We start from the raw sequence: 19,903 nt of genomic DNA, 5'->3' as shown, positions 1-19,903 counted from the left end.
AATATTGAGTAAGGAGACTGAATCAGTAAATAAAACCCTCGCAAAACAGAAAAGCCCAGGACCAGATGGTTTCACTGGTGAACTCTACCAAACATTTAAAGAAGAATTAACAATACTTCTCAACGCTTCCAAATAACTGAACGGGAGGGAACACTCCCAAACTCATTTTATGAGACCATCATTACCAAATCCAGATAAGGACAGTACAAGAAAAGAAAATTACAGACCAATAACCCTGATGAATACATATGTAAAAATTCTCAACAAAATATTAGCAAACCAAATTCAACAGCACATTAAAAGGATCATAGGGCTTCCCCGGTGGCGCAGTGGTTGAGAGTCCGCCTGCCGATGCAGGGGACACGGGTTCGTGCCCCAGTCCGGGAAGATCCCACATGCCGTGGAGCGGCTGGGCCCGTGAGCCATGGCCGCTGAGCCTGTGCGTCCAGAGCCTGTGCTCCACAACAGGAGAGGCCTGCATACCGCAAAAAAAAAAAAAAAAAAAAAAAAGGATCATACAGCATTATCAAGTGGGATTTATTCCAGGAATGCAAGGATGGTTCAATAGCCATAAGTCAATAAATGGGATTCACCACATTAACAGAAAGAGAGAGAAAAAAATGATCATCTCAACAGATGCAGAAAAGCATTTGACAAAGTACAACATCCTCTCATGATAAAAAGTGCTCAGAAAACTTGGTATAGAAGCACCGTACCAACAAAATAAAGGCCATATATGACAAGCTCACAGCTAACGTCATATTCAACAGCAAAAGGTTGAAAGCTTTTCTTCTAAGATCAGGAACAAGACAAGGCTACCCACTCTCACCATTCCTATTCAATACTGGAAATCCTAGCCAGAACAATCAGGCAAGAAAAAGAAAAAAAAAAAGGCTTCCAAATAGATAAGGAAGAAGTAAAACTGTCTTCGTTTGTAGATGATATGATCTTATATACAGAAAATGCTAAAGACTCCACCCAAAAAAACTGCTAGAAATTTAGGAAAGTTGCAGGATACAAAATCAACATACAGAAAACAGTTGTGTTTCTATACACTAACAACGAAACATCAGAAAAAAAAATGAAGAAAAAAATCCCATTCATAATAGCATCAAAAAATAAAATAAAATTCTTAGGAAAAAACCTAACCGAGGAGATGAAAGACCTATACACTGAAAACTATAAGACTTTGATGAAAGAAACTGAAAACACAAATAAATGGGAAGATATCCAGTGTTCATGGATCAGAATATTGTTATAATGTTCACATTACCCAAAGCCATCTATAGATTCACTGTAATCTCTATTAAAATTTCAATGGCATTTTTCACAGAAACGCAAAAAACAATTGTAAAACTTGTATGGAACCACAAGGGATCCCAAATAACCAAAGCAATCCTGAGAAAGAAGAGCAAAGCTAGAGGCATCACACTTCCTGATTTTAAACTATATTACTAAGCTATAGTAATCAAAACAGTATGGGGACTTCTCTGGTGGTGCAGTGGTTAAGATTCTGTGTTCCCAATGCAGGGGGCCTGGGTTCGATCCCTGGTCAGGGAACTAGGTCCCGCATGCCGCAACTTAAAAAAAAAAAATGTAATGAATTGGGAGATTGGGATTGACATATATACACTAACATGTATAAAATGGATAACTAATAAGAACCTGCTGTATAAAAAAATAAATAAAATAAAATTCAAAATAAAATAAAGTTATTATAGGGACTTCCCTGGTGATCCACTGGTAAAGAATCCGCCTTCCAATTCAGGGGACACAGGTTCGATCCCTTGCCGGGGAACTAAGACCCCACAGCCGCAGGGCAACTAAGCCCGCATGCCACAACTACTGAGCCCATGTGCCCTGGAGCCTGCAGGCCACAACTAGAGAGAAGCCCACACACCACAACGAAGCGCCCACGTGCCGCAATGAAAGATCCCGCATGCTTCAATGAAGATCCTGCATCTCGCAACTAAGACCCAATGCAGCCAAAAATAAATAAAAAATAAATCTTTGAAAACAACTGTTATTAAAAAAATATATCTTGCACACCACAAAAAAGGTCCCAAACTATGGGTTAATATTCAAAATATATATGGAACTCATATAACCCAATAGCAAAGAACCTAACAACCTGATTAAAAAATGAGCAGGGGAACTGAAGAGAGTTTCCCAAAACAGACATACAAATGGCCAACATATAGATGAAAAGGGGCTCAACATCACTAGTCATAAGGGAAATGCAAATCAAAACCACAGGATATCACCACATACCAGACAGAATGCCTACTGTCAAAAAGACAAGAGGTAACAAGCATTGGAGAGGGTGTGGAGAAAAGGGAACCCTCATGCACTGTTGGTGGGAATGTAAATTGGTGCAGCCACTACGGAGAACAGTATGGAGGTTCCTCAAAAAATTAAAAATAGAACTACCATATGATCCAGGAATTCCATTTCTGGGTATTTATCTGAAGAAAACAAAAACACTAATTATAATAAAAGATATATGCACCCCCACGTTCACAGCAGCATTATTTACAATGGCCAAGATACAAGAACAACCCAAGCTTCCATCCACGGATGGATATATATATATAATATATATATACATACACGTATGTATACACAATGGAATATTATTCAGCCATGAGCAAGGAGGAAATCCTGCTATATGACAACCTGGATGGACCTTCAGGGCATTGTGTTAAGTGAAATAAGTCAGACAGAGAAAGACAAATACTGTATATCACCTACATGTGGAATCTAAAAAAGATAAACTCCGAGAAACAGAGAGTAGAATGGTGGCCAGTAGGGGTGGGGGGAGGGGAAATGAGGAGATATTGGCCTAGGAGTAGGGACTTCCAGTTATAAGATTAACAAGTTTGGGGATCTAACGCACAGCATGGTGATCAAAGCAAATAATACTGCGTCATATACTTGAATGTTGCTTAAAGAGTGGGTCTTAAATGTTCTCACCACAGAAAAGAGTTAGTAACTATGTGATGGCACGGAGGTGGTAACACTGTGGTTTTAGCCTAGGTTACACTGTGGTGGTAATAACTTTACAAATAAATGTGTCAAATCAACGGGCAGTACACATAAACCGATGTGTCAATTATATCTCAAAAAAAAAGTCAAGGAGATAAATGAATGGCATTCTTCTTCCCTTCTCCTGGTGATCCGATTACATCTCTCTCTCTTCTTCCCCTCAAAGTAACTGACTTCTGTTCTCCTTTTATGGGTACTTCTCCCCCTCCCAACACTGCATAAATCTTTTAGAAAAAGAGAGTTTGTGGACTTTCATAATTTCAAATAATATTCATATAGATAGTATATTTTCTGAAATAGAGTTTCCCACTAGCTCCTGGCACGTAATCAGAACTCAGAGAACCACACCTCCTGTCAGGGGCACTTGACAGCAAAGGACTATCAACCCCACTGCTTATCTCTCTATAAGGGGAGTTGAGTCGTGGGTTATTTTTAGCAGCTTGGACACAATCTCCTTCTACAATCTGTAATAAACCATTTCACTTTTGCGAATTTTGGCCAAGATAAAACGTAATTAGGACAAGACAAAAGTATTGGTGCTTGGATCACACACTACTTTTTGCCTGTCTTGTGTCTCATTCTTTAAGGAACACTCCTCCCTCCTCCACATGACTCTGATGGGGCTGCCAACCACGTGGCCTGACATTACCCAGCACAGAAGTGGATAAATGACCCAGATAGGTCAATCAGAATATCCCCTTTCCCTCCAGCCCACCCCAGGACACGGTGCTCTAGGATCTGGCATGTGGCTAAGTTAGGCTAACAGATTCTTAGGGATGGGGAGAGAGAAGGGGCAGCCCTGCTATCTACAAGAAAGATGTCAATCTTATGCATAAACTTTAATCTGATCTGGGTTTCCATTACTTTCAACCAAGAGTCTTATTTATTGTAGTACCAGAAAACTACAACCTAACTACAAAACTACAGTTAGGTTCATTCCTTTCTTCTATTTTTCCTCCATTAATTTGCTTTTTTTCTAGTAAAAGCAGAATTCTAGATTTAAAAATACAACTCAATAGACTGACCTACCAGGGAATCCTCATTGAATTCTGTTACGGTATCCTAAATTAATAAAGTAAAGAGGTTTAGGTTTCAAAAACGAGTCCCATGAGCCTGACCAAAAGGTAAAAAGAAAATTCCAAACCCTTGTTTTCTCTACGAATGCAGCACAACCTGAGGGGAGGAACACACACACTGAAACCAGAGCTCAGCGCAGGCACCATCCCAGCCACTCAGTGGTACATGACCCTCTCAGCACGCGTTTCCTCATGTAGAGCATGAAGACCACACCGTCTCGTGGGGTGAGAGCCATCAATGAGACATCATCACATGTCCTGCACTGTAGCTGCTCGATTAATGCACCTCAAACCCCTTCCCAAACCCAACTTGGTGATACTTTTTGCTTCTTATGTTAATAACAAAAAGGGCTGATTTTCATCTAACATTTACCATGTGCCAAATACTGTAAGTGCTTTACAACTATTGACTCATTTAATCCTCAAAACCCAGTGAGGCACAGAAAGGCTAAGCCACGCTAGCGAGTCTTGGACAGGACTTGAACATCGGACGCCTGGCTCTTCACAATGGTGCCCATCTCAATCAGTAAGTATGGCCACGCTAACGTCACAAAGCAACCACAAAGCATGGTTGATCCCGTCAAGTCACTGATTTTAGATGGTCTAAGTAAATTCAGGAACCTCGACAATAAACGTAGGAATGACTGAAGATGGAACTGGAGAAAACAGACAGCTAAGAGGCGAGCCTGAGGCAGACGGGCCACAGATTCCTTCCCCCAGCAACTCCAGGTCAGAGCCAGAAATGTTCTGGTCAGGAGGCAGAGGAGCCCTGCCGCCTCTCCGGGGAAAGAACGTGTGGCGACAGGAGGCTGCCCCATGAGGGTGGGAGGGGCGCACTCCAGCAGAGGACACAGCGAGCGCACGCGTGTCAGTGCAACGGAGAAGCGAGCAGCTCGCAGGGGACAGGCAGAAGCAGGGGGCCGGGGGGCAGGCTGGGAGGACGCACGGAGCTCTCAGCCCCGGGGACCGCGGGTCCACCTGTGCCACAGGGGTTGTCAGGGTGAACAGTGGGAGGCCAGGGAGATCTGCTTGTCTCTTTAAGATCCCCTGGGCTGCCCTGTGGGAGCAGACACGGGGCAGCGGCGGGGGGCAGCGGGCTCGTCACTCCCGAGGGCGGCCCTTCAGACCTCCTCAGTGGATGGTGTGTGTTTTCTCTCCTCGAGAGGACAGGAAAGACGTGACACACTGTTTGATTTAGAGTCCTTGTCTTAAGAGGTGGCAGCAGGCAAATAAGCTAGTCTGTGGCAACAGAAAGACTCCATCCTTTTAAAGGGGCTGAAGGGACAAGGGTAAAACCTGGACGCCTCTCTCAAGTGAGTGAGTCCCCACTGACCAGGCCGGAGTTGCCGTGGGCCAGAAGCGCTAACCCCAGGACGTCTGACCTGGGGGACCTCAGAGGTCACTTACTGCTGTGTGGACCTGGACAAGTAACTTACAGCTTCTCTGAATTCAGTTTCCTGATGTGTAAAATTACAACAATAAAGCTAGCTACCTTCCGGTGGTCATGAGGATGAAATGTCACAATATGTTGTTAAGGGCCCGGTACGGGCTGGGTTAACCCCCTCTCTCCGGAGCCACAATCCCTGCCCTTTTCTCTCTTACCTGAGGCTCTTCCATTAGATTTCTGAACCTCATGAGGCTAAACCCTCAGGACCCCTAAGGTTCCCTCCTTTCTCCAAGTCCAGCTGTCACTGAGGAGGGCGGAGCTGAGGGAAAGGTTCACCGGGGCTGAAGTCTGGGGAGCTGGTCAGGCCTGCTCTCAGGAAGGCCGTGCCTAAGCACGTGGGCCTGCTCGTCCGGCCCCCACACCATGGTCACTCCCCCGGGCTCCGCTGCCCTCTCGCTGGGCACACCAGCTCCTCCGCCCCTCTGCTGAGCCCTCGCCCACCATGCTCCAGAGTCCACGGCAGGATGGCTAAGTAGTTCCTGACCCTCCTGAGCTTCCCGGACTCCTCCTCCTCTGTGCTTCACAAAGTTACCGTCTGCACTACGCACCGTCGCCCTTGGTCACCCCCTTACGCCATCTGCTGCCGGATCACTCCATCAGGACAGCCCCTCTTACACCATCTACGCCCTCAGGAGAATGTGGCAAAGGTGTGGCGCACAATCTATGGGCAAAAATACTCGTGGATCGATTCGCTGGACCTGAAGGGATCTTTCTAGGCAGACCTCGCAGACAGTTAGAAACACTGGGTGGGCTCCATCTGCCAACCCCATCCGGGGAGAGCAAAGGCATTATCCAAAGACCAGGTGTGTGGGAATACTGATACCTAACAGTATAGACAATTGTCTCACCTCTTCCCTCGCTGGGTGGTGCTTTTCACTAACGTAACAAGAGGACCAGGTGCCACAACAGTAGAGTCAGCTTTTCTCAGGTCACCACTCAGCATTTCTGGCTGCTCCTCGCTCACTAGTCGAAGAGCCTGGAGGACTATTTCCTCACCACAGGGCGTCCCTCTCCCATGTGACATCCCCTGACAGTCTCCTCAGTCAGTGCAAGGGACCTGAGGATTTACTTTCCCCTTCTATTAATCTGGGTCTTTTCATTATTGTTGAATCAGTAAGATGGCCTCTCATAAGGTCCCTTCTGCTTCCTGTAGGAAGGGGCGTAGGAATCACTGATGTCTCCGGTGACCTTTTCCAATTAACCCCAAAGGGTTTTCAGGTGGCAGACACGCCTCTCCATCAGGCTTTGTTACCTGTCTGCATAGTTCTCCACCTTCTGCCTTATCAAGACACGCCTCTCCATCAGGCTTTGTTACCTGTCTGCATAATTCTCCACCTTCTGCCTATAAAACCAACAAATATCACAAAAGGCCAGGGCTTGAACAGCACAGTAACCAGACTGAGGCCTGGGCAACGTGCTCTCAATTCACCAGAGATGCTGATACGAGAGAGCACGGGTGACATTGGGCATAACTCAGGCACCTTCAGGAAGCCAAGGTCTGAGAACAGTGGCAGCGGATACAGTTTCAATGTGCTGTCACTGACCTTAGGCAAGAAATGTGGCTTCTATAAGCCTGTGATTCTTCTTCTCTAAAGCGAACACAAAAAAGACTTACTCTCCTCAGGTCCCTTTTATCTTAAGATCCCCACCGTGAGGTACGACAGCAGGTGTCTGTGAAGCCAGGGAAACCATTTAGGTAAACGCATGCCCTTCTCATCACCATGGTCACTGAGTCATCTATGATACAGCTTGGTGACTCTGCAGAAATATTTATAAGAAAGAGTCTGGGAGAAAACACAGACTACAGGGGGGTGGATGGGAAGGCTCAGGAGAGGCAGAAAAGAGAGCGTCAGTGTAAGAACGCAGCGGGGGCCCTGAGTCTGGGTGCGGCCTCCAGCGCGGGGACTCACCGTCCTCGAGGGCGTACGCGTAGGCCGAGAGGCGCAGGGTGGTGGCGCAGTACTCGCACTTGAAGCAGCTCCGGTGGAAGAACTTGCCCTCGGCGCTCAGCCGCTCCATCACGTAGACCCGCTTCCGGCAGAAGTAACAAGTGTCGCTGCCTCCCAAGTTCTGTGGGAACTCCTTCTTCATGGAGCCCTGGGGGTGGGGGGACACGCATCAGGCGAGGCCTCCCGGCCCCTCCCCAGGGCGCACAACCCTCCCTACGCGGTTCTGCCTGGGGACGGGAGCCGCGCACCACCGCAGGCCGGTGCCTCCGGTGCCCACGCAGCACTTGGCACTGCGTCTGTTCTACACGATTTCATAACAAGCAAACCAAATCCTCTTAACGGATTCTGATCTGAAGGTGTTCCCGTGGTTCTCCATGGACACAGGCCCTGGACTCCAGAGCAATCACTTTAGAGATACTGAGTATGCTGTTCACACAACATTCTAAACAACGGTTTCAGTCCTAGAAGTTCAGTTACAAAATTCAGACAACCTCAAAAAATAACTACCACATGGCACGCAGCAGCCACATATGCCACTGAGCTACTTAGAACAAAGCAGGCTTGTTTACCAGAGCTGTCTTATCTAGACAGACAGTGCCCTTAGTGTATCTTACCAGTTCCTTCTTGTCTAGAAGGGTTTTAGGCTGTTCTTTCCTTTGAAGCTGATTGGCTATCTGCTCAGCCAATGAGCTCACTCCTCCCGTGTACATCTTTATATACTTCTATTGGTTGGAGATTGTTAAACGACCAGAAAGAAGGGAAATGAGAAGGAAAAAAATAAATAAATTAAGAAGACAGGGGAAAAAATTCTTCGAAAGGTATAAAATGAATACAAGGTGCAGCAACAAACATGCCAACACAGTGCCCACGAGCAGGGGGCTAGGTGTCAGTGTCCACACACCGGTGTCAGCACAGGCGGGAGCGATGGCCACAGAGACAGTGAAATTCAGTAAGGAGAACCTGGTCTCTCATGTCCCTCTGGACGAAGTGCGGGGGATGTGGAGGCGGGACGACAAGATGGATGCAAACAGAGTGAGAAGGGCCTACCACCCAGCGGCTCAGATTACACACAGAGAACCTCAAAGAACCTAAGAGAACACCTCCCTTAAGGCAGCGGGCACCAGACTGAAGGCACATCCCAGGGCCTGGGAGAGAGGGCCTGGGGAGTTATTTCCTCATTTAGAAAGAAAGTAAGGCCGACTCTCCATCTGGGTAACGGATGCCAACAGCCCAATGTCACCGGGGATGACATCCATCTTCACTATGACCTCCTTCGCTCAGAGCCCCTGTCCTGTGCACCAGAGGCCCCCGGGCTTTACCAGGAAGAACCCTTCTCTGCCCGTTCTCCCCATGGAGACTTCTGTGTTCCCCTGAGCCCTGAGACCAAGCCTTCCGGACCAGCTGGGGCACTGCTGACACGGCTGCTGTGGAAGCCAGAATGTGTTTCTAGTCCAGGAGGGGTTGTATCTTTATACGTTGAAACAAGATAAAAGAAAAAAAATCCAACCACCTCAATCCTCTTTCTAGCAATGTTGAAAAAGCAGCAGGAGAAAACTATAAATTTCAATGGCAAACCTTCCTGTGGGAGCCCAGCTTTGAGCTCGTCCTGTGCGGACGGCCCAGACACCCAGTGTGTATGACACGCCTCTCAGCAGCTGTGTGCCCGCCGGGTCTGAGGAGCCCTCACTCTAATTCCAAATCCAAAACATGCCGGGAGCAGTTGTGCTGGGGATGCCAACAACCCCATCAGGAAACGGTCTGAACACACGAAACCGTGTGTAAGAGAATCACCAGCCTGAGCAATGGCACGTCCTGGGCGCGGCAGGGACAAACCAGAGGAATGCTCTAGGGGGAAACTGACCCTGTGTAAATACAAGAACGACAGCAGCACAAATGAGCAAACAATTCTCCAAGGTTCAGCTGGAACTGAGGAGTCAATTATATTTTCAATTTAAAATAAGGCGATTTCCAAAGGATAGTGCCATCTGCTCATTAACTCCACAGCTTATACCCATCTGTGGTCGAGAAACACAAGTGGCTCTTAGACCTAAGCCTTCTTTGGATTAGAAACATTAGGGAAGCTTAAGCCTGGAACAGACAGGAACCCAGGCGCAGCCAAGCTGAGCATCGAACAGCTGACGCCAGGCAGTAGGAAACTGCAGCAGATGAGTGGGAGCGTGGACCACATGCCAAGTCTGAGGCTGGGACACTGGGCAAGCCCAGGGTCCTCCCTGTTCAGCCAGGACCCTGCTCTCCCATCAGAACCAGCACTGTCAGCAAGTATAGCCCAGGGCTGCCTGGTGCAAAGGCATCTGTCAACTTCAGTTCTCAGCGATGCGACAGTACTGATGAGCACACCCCTAAGAGGGGTGGAGACTCGAGTCCTATTTGTTTCTGGCATGAAAAGCAGATGGTTTTCCTCTCCCCACTCTTAAGAAACAGTCGAAATGTAGCACTCTCTGGACTTATACTGTGGCCACCACACATGCATATCATTCTGTACAGTCTGCTACCAGCTCAAGAACAGGAAACAAACAGAAAGGACAAAAGCCCCTGCAATCTCTCTGTAAACTCGTCCACAGCTGGGTCAGTTCCATCATAGGAAATAGCAGAGTTCTTCCTTAAGAGATTACAATTCAAGAGGCACCCAGAATACTGTGTATCCACCACTCTCTTTAAGAGATTTAATTACACAATGGTTCATATTTTATAACACATTATAGGAAGAGGTCTGGAGTTAAAGAAAGCTAATGGCTACAAAGTGCTTTCTCATTATTTGATACAGTTGGACTATAATGAAAATGGGTTGACTGGGACAGAATTTGCTGCAGTGAAGCTAGCAGCCTCCTTAACTCAGGTGGACGCCTACCGACCTCACATGCATGACGGACACACACAACTGGATTCCTAAGGAGACAGGCTGCCGTTCGTGTGGGTGAAGAAAGTGCAGGCTGAAGAGGACGAGCCTGGCCAAGCCCTGGGCCCCGCTACCTGTCGGAGGAAGTCAGAGGAGGGAGAGGCAGGGCGGCTGGCGGAGCGGAGGCTTAGAGAAAGCTCCCACTGGTCGACAAAAAATCGACGAGAAGGCTCTGGCTCTGGCTATAAAATACAAGACGGAGAAAAAAATCAAAGGAAACGTTAAGTTAGAAGTTACACGCTGACCTGAACACAAGGAACTTGGCAGTTTCAGACCCTTTATCTGGATGACAAATGCAGTAAAGAAACGCTCTTAGTTCCAGAAGCATCAGTGGCTCATTCCAGGCTCCCACTGTGCCTCACACTCACAGCCACACCCGCGCTGGAACACGGCCCCCCAGGAAGCCTTGTCTGCACCCCTGCTCTCAAGTGCACAGTGCTGCCAGCCAGCAGGCAGCGTCCTATTCACACGTCCTGTGTGCCCTGCAGAGCCCCTCATGGCCTGGGCTGGAATTCCTCTTGAGCACAAGGAGATTCCACCGGCTCGTCACTCTGCTGGCCTTAAGAGGAGCAGACAGGAGGCGACAGCTCTGGAGCAAAGCTCGCTTTCTCCATAAAAGCCAGGAAAGGGGCCCCTCCTCCTCCTGGTGGGGCTCAGACACAGAGCTTGCCCCGGAGCTGGCCCCAACCCTCTGCAGACTGCATGCAGCACGTGGAGCAAAAGTGGGCCCAGCAGCCACGCACTGTCCGGTCCCCAAGCCAGGAGGGGCTGCGAGCTTGGCGAGCAGTAACCGCTTCGTTGCCTGCAGGTTCGGGCTGAGATACCTGCGGGCCGCAGGGAAGAAGCACCCTTCGGCCTTCAGCTCGCACTAACTTCAAAGCTTCAGGCGTGTCATGGGTGATGGGGGGTGTCACCAGCCTCTGCTCCAGACGCTCAGAGAGAAAATCCCTGGACGGCAGCGAGCAGGCAAGCGCACAGCTGGACTGGCGGGCGGAAGAGGGAGAGTCCGGGAAGGAACAAAAACAGTGACCCCCCCCAAGAGTACCTGGATTGGAACCCTGCACCAAAGACCCTGGAGACCAGCCCACCGGGGAAATGAAGGAAAACTCCCGCCAACCCTGCTGCTTCCTGAGCTCCAAATCCCACCTGTCCTCGGTGCCCTGCAGCCCCAACTTCTACCAGCTTCCCCATTCAATCTCTCTTTCCTCCACTGACTTCCCTCCGCTCCCCACTGAGACCCTGTTTCATTCAAGACCATCAGCGCCTCCTCAAATAGGCATTCCCCAAAACGGAGGGCATTGCCCTGTGCAGTCAAAGTGCCTAGCTTTCTTCTTGACAGGAACCAGCCTGGGAAGAAGGAAGAAAGGCTGGGCACAGGCAGTGAAGCTGTGGGTGACACAGGTGACATGGAAAGGCCCCCCTCCCCCACCCCGGGCCTGCTTCCTGCCTGGCAACTGGTAGGAAGACAGTGCTACCACTACTTTCCTAATGGGTCCAAGAGGGAACCAGACTTACTGCTCAGCCATGAGGGCATTTCTCAGAGAGCAAAGGCAGAGGGGAAGGCAAAAATAAGAGGAGAGGGCCCATGTGAAATGAACAGTTAGAGATGATTCTTCATTCTGGCTGCAGAGCTACACCCACTCAGGCCTCCATTTAAGGGTAACAATAACAACCAAAAAAGTTTCATAGTCAGCAGGTTTTGAGATGAGCATCTCTGCAACTCATCAGATCATACGATGGCCAGGTGTGCTCAGGCATCTCCCTACTAGCGTCTCGAACAGATACCACTTTTCATTATGGACCCTGTCTTGTCATCGCCTTCCTTCCCGCCCCCGTCCTCTTCACACCTGAAGAATCCCCATGCTCTAAGAGCTTTGGCTTTCTCAGTATTTCTACGTCAGGATCCCGGAAGTAGCCAAGCAAGTGCCTCCTGCTTACTGACCTCGACCCTTCCCCAGAAGTCAAAGGTGCATATCTGGGAGTGGGAAGGGGGCGCAGGGAGGGGAAGAGGCCGTTCACAGGGCACAAACTCTCAGGGTTCCTATCTGGTCTGACGCTGAGTGGATGGATGTTCCACCGTGAATGCTATTTGCAAGGGTCATCATTGTAAGCGAAAAGAGTCCCGGCTCTTGGCTGGGTGACCAGAGTGTGGAAAAAGCAAGGAAGAGGGGCCACGCCTGCGCCCCCACCCCAGCGTGCCGCATCTGTGTGGCTGCCAGCATCCCATGCCACAGTCGTGCTTTTACCCTCTCGTGGTGGGGACTCTGCTTGCCACGGCTGTCAGCATCAAGATCGCTGTACGTCTGTTGGCAACAAAATAGAAACTTAAGCTCCATCCAAATGCTCTATCTGGACCTACTAAGTGACAGCCCCAGAAAGTGAGAGTTCATTTCAACACATAACCTGTTGTCTACTGGTCCCCAACCCCAAGTAACCACAGTCCCGTCTACATCAAATCCTGTGACCCAAGGGCAACTCTGCAGAGCTGTTCTCCCACCTGGCCTCCAACGAGGTCAGCTACGTGGATAAATAAGGAACTACGGTTAGTACACAGGTGGAACAAACATATTTCTTTCACACAGCGGCACGTGATCAGAGGCATTCAGTGGAAGGCTAACAGGAGAGGCAGGTTAGGAGGGTGAAGCTTCCACACCAAGGCATTAGAGGCGACAACAGCCCACGGGAGACTCCAAGAGCGCACAGCACTAAGGGGCGAGGGGAGCACAGAAGCTGCACCCAAGAGGCTGGGGACCGTGACCCAGGCCCACGCCGCCTCCGCTGCCCTGAGGAAACCACTAACACAGTGACGTGGGGTTGGGCCGTCTAGGCCCCTAGTCACTCTCTGGATAGCCCAGCACTCACCGTATGGCCCTGCCCTGCTGCAAGAACTGACCTGGAGCTCCCGACGTGGCCACTCTGTTGTCCAGAGCCCGTGAGCGCGTGGTCTCCGCGGGCAGGACGAGGCCAGGGCTCGGGCTCCAGAGTCACACCACTTGGGTTCAGTCCCTAGCTCTCTGCTCACTGTGTGACTTCGCACAACTACTTGGCCCCCCTAGCCTGCACCACGGTCTCCTCATCTGTAAAAGGTGAGGATAACAGGACCTGCCTCGTAGGGTTATTGTGAGAACAGACCAAGATGACACAGGAGAAGCACTGAGAACACTGCCTGACTCAGAGGAAATGCCCCATGTTGGTTCTTGGGCAGAGACAGGGCCCAGGGTGGTCACTACCCTACAAGGGTTCAGCGTCCAGACCCAGGGACAAAGGCTGGGCCCCTGCATATCAGACACATTATGGGATCACCTTTTAAATAGGCTACCATAGCTGAGAAAATGTCTTTCCATAGATCCTACCTTCAAAATCAGTGTTTTACTTTATAGGGACATACAACACAAGTGAAAAAAGCCGTTCTATAAACGCACTTCGTACGAGCGTGCTGGCCGCAAAGCACGTGGGGTTAACTCGCCTTGAAGCACTTCTCCAGTGGTCTGCCTGGACAGTGAGTGGGGTGGACGGAAAGGGCAGGTGTTTGTTGGCAAAAGCTGGATAAGCAAGAGGCAGGGCTCTCAAAATCAGAAGGAGCCAAACTCACAGAGTGGAGCCCTATAAAAAGCTTCCCAACATTCACCTTAACTGTATCTCCTTGGGCAGCAAGACAAAAATGGCTGATTTCAGTGGGGTTATATAAAAATGCTCTCCAGGGCTTTTGGACCTCGCATCTGTGTCAAGTACAGTTTAAATTTTAGTTTGTGGCTGCACAGTTGTAGTCCTGTGATGCGGGACTAGATTAAACTACCCAGGGTTTGAACGGACGATGTGCTATCCTGAGGCCCACCAGCAAAGGTCGCTTTGCCAGTAAGTTATCACTGAAATGAGGGGATCCTGACTTGGTCTCTCCCCTGGCCACCCACACAGGCAGGCAGGCACACAGGACAGCGGAGCATGCAGAGGGGGTCACCTGCTGGTCGCCACGTGCCCGACAGGGAGGCGGAGTAGGGGGAGGAGAGAGTGTGATCACTTTTTTGGGGCAGGTCCGAGAATGCTCCTTTTCCTGTCGCTTTTACGCCAGTAGACACAAACAGAGAGAACACAGGTGAAATGGTGGCCACGTTGAGGCTGGGTCTGGAAGGACTGAAGGCATTTGCCAAAAGCATCCCAGAGGCCCTTCCCCACCCACCCATCCTCAGCACAAACTGGCGTGTTCAGGCAGGGGCCTGTCCCGCCTGTCGTGGCCTCGGGGCAGAGGCGCTCTGTTTGCAGATCCCAGAGTCATCTCTGCAGCCACTGCGGGGTCAGGACCTGCACGGCGGCACTTTCTAAATGCCAGGGACCAGGGCATATTCTTCTCTGCTGGCTTATCAGGGAGGCTGGGGGGTAAAAGGGGCTCAGTTACAAGTAGAGAGAAGGGCACACAGACTCCCGTTACGGGGGGGAGCGTGGCGACTGCTGCCCACAGCGGGGGCGCCCGGGCACCTGCAGCAGCAGACCAGCACCTCCTGGGCCACCCACGCCCACGTCCTGCCACTGCTTCCCCCTGCTCAGTCCCCTCACTCACACGCGGAAGGTTCTGGGAGATGACCACAGAAATACAAGAAAGAACAGGAAACAGGGTATAAAATTAACACCTTTCGCTAACTGACACCACACAATGTCCGTGGATCACTTTCCCACGGTGTCCGCTTCCTGTGAACCTGTCTCTGATTGACAGAACCCTGCAGTGCTAAAGGAACCACCAGATTCCCGAGTCAGAGGAAGCCTCAGGTTCCTCACGTCCGGGGCTACCGTGTGGGGCAGCTCCCAGCAAAGCCCGGAGGGAAGAGGCCACAGAACCCACTCCTCCGTCTGTTCCCACACCACTGACCATCTACAGCCAAACCAAGGCTGCTTAACCGCAGACTTCGCCTGCAGGACCCATTTCTGAGATCAGAAGGGGATGAGGTGGGGAGGGAAGAGCCGGGTGACGCCACAGGAAGGTGACGAGAAGCGAGCATCCCCACACTCTTCCTCACCACTGTGCTCGCCACACCCGCCTGCCTCAGTTGGACCCGCTTCCAGGGGAACAGCAAGTGAGTCACAGGAAGGCGCGCCGTCAGCCCCCAGGGCGCACCCCTGGACTTCCTGTGCCCCTGGGCTGGTGAGTCAACTGGCGTGGCCCTCCAGTGCTCTGTCTTTCAGGGGATAAATGGGCAAAGCAAGGCTCATGACGCCATCCCTGACTTAGCACTGGCAATAAGTCGTTTGTGAACACATCTCAGGAGGACGTGAGAGCTGTGTGTCACGGGTCCTCTCACAGCCCAGCACATTACAATTCCGCTCTACACATAGAATCTAACGGGGTCCAGCTACCCGGCTGCTGCTCCTGACCGGCATCTCCGGTACCCCTTCCCCAGACCAGGCTTCACTTTAAGGGTCTGTTCGGCCTGGAGAGCCTGGCGGTACATACTCAACTCCACCAACCGTGATCACAAATCACCTGGGTGCGTCAGGCAGCACCCGCACAGGCTGGAGGCTCCCAGCCGCTGCAGCAACAGGAGAAGCAGGGCTCTGGGCACCCCTGCAGCCCAGCACCCAGCGGGAGCCAAGCCCATCTTCCGCGGGACGGAGGCAGCAGTGGCGGTCGAGCCAGCCCCTCGGGTCCCTGACCCGGGCTTCCTGGGATGCCCACCCAGAGCCACTCCAGGACATGCCACTCAGAGTCACCTCTTCACCCACCAACTGTGCTTCCCTGTCTCAGTCCACCTCCGTGACTAGTGTAAGAACCTGGGAATGTAGTGCAGAGTTCACCTTCCCCTTTAGTAATACTGAATTCAAGACTAACCTTCAAATCATACCTTCCACCTAGACTTCAAAGGTCTACCCTAGGCAAAGGGTAAGTAAGGAAAATAGAAGTGAATTTCTAATGAGTTTTCCTCAGAAGACCTCCCCTCCCCAAGCATGGGGAGAGAGGCAGCTTGGCTTCATGGTGACTTTGGACGCTGCTCCCAAGCTTCCACCTCAGCCTCACGGGCCCTGCCTTAACGTGCATATTATCAAAAGAAAAGTCAGAAAGAAACATTCTGCCCTAAGTGTAATTCAACTCAAATCTAACTCACCACTCCCAAGCACCTCCCAGCACAGGAGGGAATCAGGGTCAGCCCCTCTGACTGCTCAGAACCCCAGTCCTCAGCGATTCCAAACCAAGAGACAGCAAACCCAGGCCGCACTCAGGGCTGTGACATGGGGGGAACAGAGCAGAGGCCTCCCATCGCTCTGGCGGGTTTCCTGTTCCCCGCCAGGCGCCAGCCCCTCTTTCTTTCCGCCCCACTCTATACTATGTAGGAGAAGCAGCTTTACAGGAGATCTTGCAGAAACTTTAGTGAAAATTTCCAAAAAGAGTATTTTAAATGTGGACAAAACACTGAGAAAACGCCCATGATCATCTCTGTCCATGATCTGAAACAAGGAAAAAACCAGTTTGAGACTATTTCTTGGTTAACATTTTCCTGTTTAACACGAGAAGACCACTGCCCCGAGCCCCAAGCTCTAGAAACTCGGGATTGTCCTCCAGGGGTCACACGGATGCATTTCAGCCAAAGGTCAACTTGGGACAAAGGTTATAACAGCAAAACCCCAAAGGCTAAGTACCTGAACACAGGTACCACATAACTTCAGCAAGTTTCAACACCAATATAACAGCCCACCCTTTTCACTGGTTTCCCAAATCCCAAGGAGTTAAACAAGTCATGCAATACTATCAGTAGTGTCTGTTAAACTTTCCCCCAGAGTCGCCACTCAAATGCGCACAGAGATCCCTACCCCGTGACCTAGGGCTCTACAGTGCAGGCCCCACCCGGCTGGCTCGGAGGAGGAGCAGGTGGGAAGGCCCAGCACCCATTCTGGTCCCTGGGCAGTTCCTTTACCTGTTTCCACTGGGGGGCGGGAGCAGGGCGACCCTGCTCAGGCAGGCAGCAGGACGGCTGGCTGAGCCCACGCTCTTGTGTCGGCTGTGACACACAGGCCAAGTATTGGATAGGGGACAGGACACGGAGACAAAAAAAAAAAAAAAAAAAGCATTAAGGTAGCAGACACAAAAATGGTTCTCCCGGAGGATAGACACTCATATAAGAACTGAAGGAGCGTGCACAGAATTAGTTCTAGGAAGTTACACTTACAAAGGAAAATCCTCCCTCCCCAACTCGGGCGAAGCCAAATGCAAAAGAAAAGACAAACAGAAACTGTAATTCTGATTATCCTTTTCCCAAGCTCAATGCTCTGAGCCTAAACCACTAATTCTGGCTTGGAAAATGAATCTTTCCACTCAAAATGAGTGGGGACATACTTCCTCTAGTGGAAAGCACCCCAGCCTTGCTGAGGAGGATGGAACCTGGGCTGCTACGGCCGCCCGGCAGCCTCACACGTTCACAATCAAGCCTGCACGCTCTCTGTGGGCCTCGGCACGAACGCCTGGAGCGTGAGGATCTAACCAAGCACTAGATGTGGGAAGAAGTCAGTGATGTGGTCGGCCTGGTCCCTGGTCCACAGGAACAAGGGCTGGCGCACGTGGCGAAGATGAAGAGGTGCTCCCCGCACAAGGAGTTTTAGAAGAAATGTTCATTGTGGATCTCACAATGCCTGTACCTCCTCTTGTGAGAAGCCTTAGTGACTTTTAGACAAGCAAGAGGAGAGACGAGACCTAACAGACATGGCAGTCCAGCCCTCAGCAGGACTTGGGGAGTGAGGGCAGTCCACGGAGAACCTTTACAGCGCTCACACTCGTGACCTAGTTCAAGGACAGTCTAGGAAAACCATGTGTAACACACAAGAGTGTCTACCTCTCTGCCCTTCATCAAAGATGAGAAACAACTAAACATCCAGCACCAGAGGAAGAGTTAAGAAAAGCATGGAGCACACACTTTGGAAGAGGCTTATAAAGAGTTTGGAACATGGAAATACACCCAAAGTTACACGAAGAAAGCAGAACAGAAAAGTGTACGTTAAGAATGACCTCAACCATGAAAACAAGAATGCACTAAAAAAAGACCAGAAAGAAACATAGCAAAATATTAACAGAATTATAGGGGCCTTAATTACACTTTCCAGTATTTTCCTCAATAAGCAGGTACCTCTTATATTACTTACGTATGCATGTACGTAAACACACACCTACGTACACAGACCTGGACACCCCGTTTTAAAGATCCTCAGGTGGGCCTGGCTGGTGAGGACAGGAACCCTCGTCCCTGCCCCACGCAGACGCCAGTCTCGAGCCCTGAGCCCTCAGGACCGGGAAGTTCCCCGTCTCACTCACTAACCCCCCTTTCCTCTGTGGCCAGCCCAGGTCCGGGTGGGCGAGGTGTGAGCCGGGCTTACCTGTCTCCTCACGCCCGTGGACTGCGCGGGCGCGTTCTCCTCAAACTTGGCCAGCAGCTGGGTCGCCATGTACTTCACCTTGTTCTGGTTGCCAAGGGCCACATCCACCCTCCGGTCGCTCAGTGTGCTCACCAGCGTAGGCCTTCCTCCTCTGTAGCCCCGGGGTGCGTCCTCCTGGTGAACAGGGGTATCAAGAGCCAGCCTCGGTTAGAGGAGCCCCTGCCCACACCCCAGGGCCTGGCACAGCGGCTGGTCCCTGCTTTAGGTCGAGCTCAGTGGCTCTCCTCAAGGTTCAAATCTCAAGATGGCCTCGGGCCCAGGGGCAGTATGAAGAGGTACTCGGGCTCTTGCTGGTGTGGTCACATCCCAGGAAAGCTGCTGCCCTTCGCCACATATGGGATTCCAAAGAGACAGGAAGGCCCAGAGCACATGTGTGCGTTCCCTGGATGCTCTCCAAAAAATTTCACAAAGGCAAAAGGCCACAGAAAGCATCTGTGCACAACAATTCTCACAAAGAGTGAACTGAGAAGATCTAGCAATACCGATTTGGGAATTAAGCGTTTCAGCCAAGAAGGGCAATTCAGTACAATCTTTCTGGCAAATTCCAGATATTTCTCACCTCTTCCGACTGGCTGGTCTTTCTCCTCTTCCCAGCACCATCCAAGTCCTTTTCCTTTTTGTCCTGCACCAAGAGCAAAGGGAAACCGCATTCCTCTAGTCACTGCACTGTACCACTAGTTCTGCAGCTGGAGGAAAAACCCTTCCACTTACCTTGGGAGAGCGCTTCCGAGAAATGGTCTGCCCCAGCTTGCTCAGGAAGGAGATAGGGGATTTAGTGCTGGCTACCAGGACGGCCCTCTCCTCGGCATTCAGGTCCAAGGCGTCTGTGGGCAGAAACCAGCAGTGTCCAAGGACAGCCCTGAGGGTGCCTCCTTGCAGGAGGCTCTCGGAACCTCAGGAAGCTCTGAGGGTTCGTGCACTCTGAACCCGGTAGGAACTCCACAGAGAAAATGCACACAGAGCCCTGGACGCTGGGCCTTCTCTTCTCCATCCATACAAACAAAACCAACGCTTGCCCCAATCCACTTCAGTCACAAAAACCTCCACTTTTGCTTTTCAG

At 50.7% G+C, this 19,903-nt stretch overlaps 1 protein-coding gene across 17 annotated transcripts in view; it reads right to left on the bottom strand.

The window, feature by feature from the left end:
• MICAL3 (microtubule associated monooxygenase, calponin and LIM domain containing 3) overlaps positions 1 to 19,903 on the bottom strand; it is a 174,059-nt gene that overhangs the window by 60,292 nt on the left and 93,864 nt on the right. For 12 of the 17 annotated variants that reach the window (XM_089920079.1, XM_089920082.1, XM_089920081.1 and 9 more), the window contains 7 exons: positions 19,555 to 19,667; positions 19,403 to 19,465; positions 18,784 to 18,957; positions 17,334 to 17,417; positions 12,681 to 12,737; positions 10,509 to 10,616; positions 7,479 to 7,665 (listed from right to left, as the gene is read on the bottom strand). In XM_089920079.1, coding sequence (XP_089776205.1) covers positions 7,479 to 7,665; positions 10,509 to 10,616; positions 12,681 to 12,737; positions 17,334 to 17,417; positions 18,784 to 18,957; positions 19,403 to 19,465; positions 19,555 to 19,667 — 786 coding nt within the window. Of the gene's footprint in view, positions 1 to 7,478; positions 7,666 to 8,131; positions 8,240 to 10,508; positions 10,617 to 12,680; positions 12,738 to 14,392; positions 14,492 to 17,333; positions 17,418 to 18,783; positions 18,958 to 19,402; positions 19,466 to 19,554; positions 19,668 to 19,903 lie in introns of all 17 variants that reach the window. The other 5 variants (XM_089920095.1, XM_089920086.1, XM_089920090.1 and 2 more) reach the window with 5 other exon arrangements.

Source organism: Delphinapterus leucas, chromosome 11 (assembly GCF_059928025.1).
Source record: "Delphinapterus leucas isolate spDelLeu-1000000601 "Yukka" chromosome 11, BTC_Dleu_Yukka2, whole genome shotgun sequence".
NCBI lineage: Eukaryota > Metazoa > Chordata > Mammalia > Artiodactyla > Monodontidae > Delphinapterus > Delphinapterus leucas.
The sequence above is the reverse complement of the archived record's forward strand: the minus strand, read 5'-3'. Positions and strand labels throughout refer to the sequence as shown.